General features: G+C 69.5%; 1 protein-coding gene across 1 annotated transcript in view; it reads right to left on the bottom strand.

The window, feature by feature from the left end:
• The window catches only part of LOC147412862 (ATP-dependent chromatin remodeler CHD3-like), a 28,253-nt gene extending 22,498 nt beyond the window's left edge, over positions 1-5,755 (bottom strand). Inside the window, 2 exon segments of the mRNA XM_086480936.1 lie at positions 5,195-5,339; positions 5,439-5,755. Of these exon segments, the coding sequence (XP_086337062.1) occupies positions 5,195-5,339; positions 5,439-5,755 (462 nt within the window).
• Positions 5,756-6,000: the final 245 nt, after the last annotated feature.

A 6,000-nucleotide genomic window follows, 5' to 3' on the forward strand; every position in this document is an offset into this window, starting at 1 on the left:
CGGGGGTTGGGGGGCACCCGGGGTTTGGGGGGCACTCAGGGGTTGGGGGGCACCCAGGAGTTTAGGGGGGACCCGGGGGTTGGGGGGCACCCGGGGGGTCAGGGGCACCCGGGGGTTGGGGGGCACCCGGGGGTCAGGGGGCTGCACCCCCCACCCACTCCTACTGGGACCCAGGGGGACACGGGAGCCTGGAGGGGGGCAACCCAGGAGTTTAGGGGGTACCCGGGGGTTGGGGGGCACCCGGGGGTCTGGGGGGGACCCCCCCGCATTCAGGGGGGACCCCAGGCATTTGGGGGGGACCCAGGCATTTGGGGGGGGGGACCCAGGTGTCCGGGAGACACCCCTGCGTTTGGGGGGGGACCCCAGGCATTTGGGGGGGACCCAGGCGCCTGGGGGACATCCACGTGTTTGGGGGGGGACCCAGGCATTTGGGGGGGGACCCCAGGCATTTGGGGGGGGACCCCCCAGGCATCTGGGGGGACACCCAGCTGTCCGGGAGACACCCCTGCGTTTGGGGGGGGGCCCCAAGGCATTCAGGTGGGACCTGGGCATCTGGGGGACACCCACGTGTTTGGGGGGGGGACCCAGGCATTTGGGGGGGACCCAGGCATTTTGGGGGGGAACCTACACATTCAGGGGGACCCCCAGGCCTCCAGGGGGGGGACCCAGCTGTCCGGGAGACACCCCTGCGTTTGGGGGGGGGCCCCAAGGCATTCAGGTGGGACCCAGGCGCCTGGCGGACACCCACGTGTTTGGGGGGGGGGACCCAGGCATTTGGGGGGGACCCCAGGCATTTGGGGGGGGACCTACGCATTCAGGGGGACCCCCAGGCATTCGGGGGGGGACCCAGCTGTCTGGGAGACACCCCTGCGTTTGGGGGGGGACCTCAGTCATTCAGGTGGGACCCAGGCGCCTGGGGGACATCCACGCGTTCGGGGGGGGGACCCAGACATTTGGGGGGGACCCCAGGCATTTGGGGGGGGACCTACGCATTCAGGGGGACCCCCAGGCATTCGGGGGGGGGACCCAGCTGTCTGGGAGACACCCCTGCGTTTGGGGGGGGGTCCCAAGGCATTCAGGTGGGACCCAGGCATCTGGGGACACCCACGCGTTTGGGGGGGGGACCCAGGCATTTGGGGGGCGACCCCAGGCATTTGGGGGGGACCCAGGCATTTGGGGGGGACCTACGCATTCAGGGGGACCCCCAGGCATTCGGGGGGGGACCCAGCTGTCTGGGAGACACCCCTGCGTTTGGGGGGGGGACACCCAAGGCATTCAGGTGGGACCCGGGCATCTGGGGGACACCCACACGTTCGGGGGGGGGACCCAGGCATTTGGGGGGGACCCCAGGCATTTGGGGGGGACCCAGGCATTTGGGGGGGACCTACGCATTCAGGGGGACCCCCAGGCATTCGGGGGGGACCCAGCTGTCCGGGAGACACCCCTGCGTTTGGGGGGGGGCCCCAAGGCATTCAGGTGGGGACCCGGGCAACTGGGGGACACCCACGCGTTTGGTGGGGGGACCCAGGCATTTGGGGGGGACCCCAGGCATTTGGGGGGGGGACCCACGCATTCAGGGGGGACCCCCAGGCATTTGGGGGGGGACCCAGATGTCCGAGAGACACCCTTCGCCGTTTGGGGGGGGACCCAAGGCATTCAGGTGGGACCTGGGCATCTGGGGGACACCCACGTGTTTGGGGGGGGGACCCCAGGCATTTGGGGGCGACCCCAGGCATTTGGGGGGGAAACCTACACATTCAGGGGGACCCCCAGGCCTCCAGGGGGGGGGACCCAGATGTCTGAGAGACACACCCCTGCATTTGGGGGGGGGCCCCAAGGCATTCAGGTGGGACCCAGGCATCTGGGGGACACCCACGTGTTTGGGGGGGGACCCAGGCATTTGGGGGGGACCCAGGCATTTGGGGGGGGACCTACGCATTCAGGGGGGACCCCCAGGCATTCGGGGGGGGGACCCAGCTGTCTGGGAGACAACCCCTGCATTTGGGGGGGGGACCTCAGTCATTCAGGTGGGACCCAGGCGCCTGGGGGACACCCACCGCGTTCGGGGGGGGGGACCCAGGCATTTGGGGGGGAACCCCAGGCATCCAGGGGGGACCCCCAGGCATTCGGGGGGGACCCCCAGGCCTCCAGGGGGGGACCCAGCTGTCTGGGAGACACCCCTGCATTTGGGGGGGGACCCAAGGCATTCAGGTGGGACCTGGGCATCTGGGGACACCCACGTGTTTGGGGGGGGGACCCAGGCATTTGGGGGGCGACCCCAGGCATTTGGGGGGGACCCAGGCATTTGGGGGGGGGGACCTACGCATTCAGGGGGACCCCCAGGCATTTGGGGGGGGACCCAGCTGTCTGGGAGACACCCCTGCATTTGGGGGGGGACCTCAGTCATTCACGTGGGACCCAGGCGCCTGGGGGACATCCACGTGTTTTGGGGGGGACCCAGGCATTTGGGGGGGGACCCCAGGCATTTGGGGGGACCCAGGCATTTGGGGGGGGACCCACGCATTCAGGGAGACCCCCAGGCATTCGGGGGGGGACCCAGATGTCCGAGAGACACCCCTGCGTTTGGGGGGGGGACACCCAAGGCATTCAGGTGGGACCCGGGCATCTGGGGGACACCCACGTGTTTGGGGGGGGACCCAGGCATTTGGGGGGCAACCCCAGGCATTTGGGGGGGAACCTACACATTCAGGGGGACCCCCAGGCATTCGGGGGGGGACCCAGATGTCTGAGAGACACCCTTGCGTTTGGGGGGGGGCCCCAAGGCATTCAGGTGGGACCCAGGCATCTGGGGGACACCCACGTGTTTGGGGGGGGGACCCAGACATTTGGGGGGGGACCCCAGGCATTTGGGGGGGACCCCAGGCATTTGGGGGGGAACCTACACATTCCAGGGGGACCCCCAGGCATTCGCGGGGGGACCCAGATGTCCGAGAGACACCCTTGCGTTTGGGGGGGGCCCCAAGGCATTCAGGTGAGACCTGGGCATCTGGGGGACACCCACGCGTTCGGGGGGGGACCCAGGCATTTGGGGGGACCCCAGGCATTTGGGGGGGGACCCAGGCATTTGGGGGGCGACCCCAGGCATTTGGGGGGGAACCTACACATTCAGGGGGACCCCCAGGCCTCCAGGGGGGGGACCCAGATGTCTGAGAGACACCCTTGCGTTTGGGGGGGGGACCTCAGTCATTCAGGGTGGGACCCGGGCATCTGGGGGACACCCACGCGTTCGGGGGGGGGACCCAGGCATTTGGGGGGGGACCCCAGGCATTTGGGGGGGACCCAGGCATTTGGGGGGGGGACCTACGCATTCAGGGGGACCCCCGGGCATTCGGGGGGGGACCCAGCTGTCTGGAGACACCCCTGCGTTTGGGGGGGACCTCAGTCATTCACGTGGGACCCAGGCGCCTGGGGGACACCCACGCGTTCGGGGGGGGGACCCAGACATTTGGGGGGGACCCAGGCATCCAGGGGGACCCCCAGCATCCAGGGGGGACCCCCAGGCCTCCAGGGGGGAACCCAAATGTCCGGGAGACACCCCTGCATTTGGGGGGGGACCTCAGTCATTCACGTGGGACCCAGGCGCCTGGGGGGACACCCACGTGTTTGGGGGGGGGACCCCAGGCATTTGGGGGGGACCCAGGCATTTGGGGGGGGGACCTACGCATTCAGGGGGACCCCCAGGCATTCAGGGGGGGACCCAGCTGTCTGGGAGACACCCCTGCGTTTGGGGGGGGGACCCAAGGCATTGAGGTGGGACCCAGGCGCCTGGGGGACACCCACATGTTTGGGGGGGGGACCCCAGGCATTTGGGGGGGACCCAGGCATTTGGGGGGGGACCTACGCATTCAGGGGGACCCCCGGGCATTCGGGGGGGGACCCAGCTGTCTGGGAGACACCCCTGCGTTTGGGGGGGGCCCCAAGGCATTGAGGTGGGACCTGGGCATCTGGGGGACACCCACGTGTTTTGGGGGGGGACCCCAGGCATTTGGGGGGGACCCAGGCATTTGGGGGGGGACCTACACATTCAGGGGGACCCCCAGGCATTCGGGGGGGGGACCCAGCTGTCTAGGAGACACCCCTGCATTTTGGGGGGGGACCTCAGTCATTCACGTGGGACCCAGGTGCCTGGGGACACCCCACGCGTTCGGGGGGGGGACCCAGACATTTGGGGGCGACCCCAGGCATTTGGGGGGGGAACCTACACATTCAGGGGGACCCCCAGGCATTCGGGGGGGGACCCAGATGTCCGAGAGACACCCTTTGCGTTTGGGGGGGGGGCCCCAATGCATTCAGGTGGGACCCAGGCGCCTGGGGACACCCACGTGTTTGGGGGGGGGACCCAGGCATTTGGGGGGGACCCAGGGCATTTGGGGGGGACCCAGGCATTTGGGGGGGGACCCACGCATTCAGGGGGACCCCCCAGGCATTCGGGGGGGGACCCAGATTTCCGAGAGACACCCCTGCGTTTGGGGGGGGACCCAAGGCATTCAGGTGGGACCCAGGCGCCTGGGGGACACCCACGTGTTTGGGGGGGGACCCAGACATTTGGGGGGGGGACCCCAGGCATCCAAGCGGGACCCCCAGGCATTCGGGGGGACCCCCAGGCCTCCAGGGGGGGACTCAGCTGTCTGGGAGACACCTCTGCATTTGGGGGGGGACCCAAGGCATTCAGGTGAGACCTGGGCATCTGGGGGACACCCACGCGTTCGGGGGGGGGGACCCAGACATTTGGGGGGCGACCCCAGGCATTTGGGGGGGAACCTACACATTCAGGGGGACCCCCAGGCCTCCAGGGGGGGGACCCAGATGTCTGAGAGACACCCTTGCGTTTGGGGGGGGACCTCAGTCATTCAGGTGGGACCCGGGCATCTGGGGGACACCCACGCGTTCGGGGGGGGGGGACCCAGACATTTGGGGGGGACCCCAAGGCATCCAGGGGGGACCCCCAGGCATTCGGGGGGACCCCCAGGCCTCCAGGGGGTGGACCCAGATGTCCGAGAGACACCCTTGCGTTTGGGGGGGGGACCCAAGGCATTCAGGTGAGACCTGGGCATCTGGGGGACACCCACGTGTTTGGGGGGGGGGACCCAGGCATTTGGGGGGGACCCAGGCATTTGGGGGGGGGACCCCCAGGCATTTGGGGGTGCCCCGGGGGGGGGGGGGGTGGGGGTACCTTCTTCTTGACGAGGGACATGACGCCGATGCGGGTCAGCACCTGCTGCCGCGAGAGCCCCTCCCGGGGGACCCCGTCCGCGAAGGTCTCGGAGCCGTCGGCCCCCGGCTCGCAGAGGTGCCGCATGAACAGCGACACGTAGGCCCTGGGGGACACGCTCAGGGCCCACCGCCTGCCACCCCCCCCCCCTCCTGGGGACACGGGCACCCACCCCCCTCCTCCCACCGACACATCCACCCCCCACCCAGGGTCCCCTGTCCCCCGGGGTCCCCTGTGCCCCAGGGTCTCTGTCCCCCAGGGTCTCCCATCTCCAGAGTCCCTGGTTCCCAGCATCCCTGTTCTCAGAGTCCCTTGTCCCCAGAGTCCCTTGTCCCCATAGTCCCCCAGAGTCCCCGTCCCCAGAGTCCCCGTCCCCAGGGTCCCCCGTCCCCAGGGTCCCCTGTCCCCAGGGTCTCTGTCCCCCCAGGGTCCCTCGTCCCCAGGGTCCCTGTCCCCCAGGGTCTCCCATCTCCAGAGTCCCTGGTTCCCAGCATCCCTGTCCCCAGAGTCCCTTGTCCCCATAGACACTCCCCCCAGGGTCCCCGTGTCCCCAGGGTCCCCTGTCCCCCAGGGTCCCTGTCCCCCAGGGTCCCCTGTCCCTGGGGTCTCCCATCTCCAGAGTCCCTGTTCCCAGCATCCCTGTCCCCAGAGTCCCTTGTCCCCAAAGTCCCTTGTCCCCATAGACACTCCCCCCAGAGTCCTCGTCCCCAGGGTCCCCCGTCCTCAGGGTCCCTGTCCCCCAGGGTCCCTCGTCCCCAGGGTCCCTG

The sequence above is a fragment of the Leptosomus discolor genome, unplaced genomic scaffold (assembly GCF_034619465.1).
Source record: "Leptosomus discolor isolate bLepDis1 unplaced genomic scaffold, bLepDis1.hap2 HAP2_SCAFFOLD_188, whole genome shotgun sequence".
In the NCBI taxonomy this organism is placed as follows: Eukaryota; Metazoa; Chordata; class Aves; order Leptosomiformes; family Leptosomidae; genus Leptosomus; species Leptosomus discolor.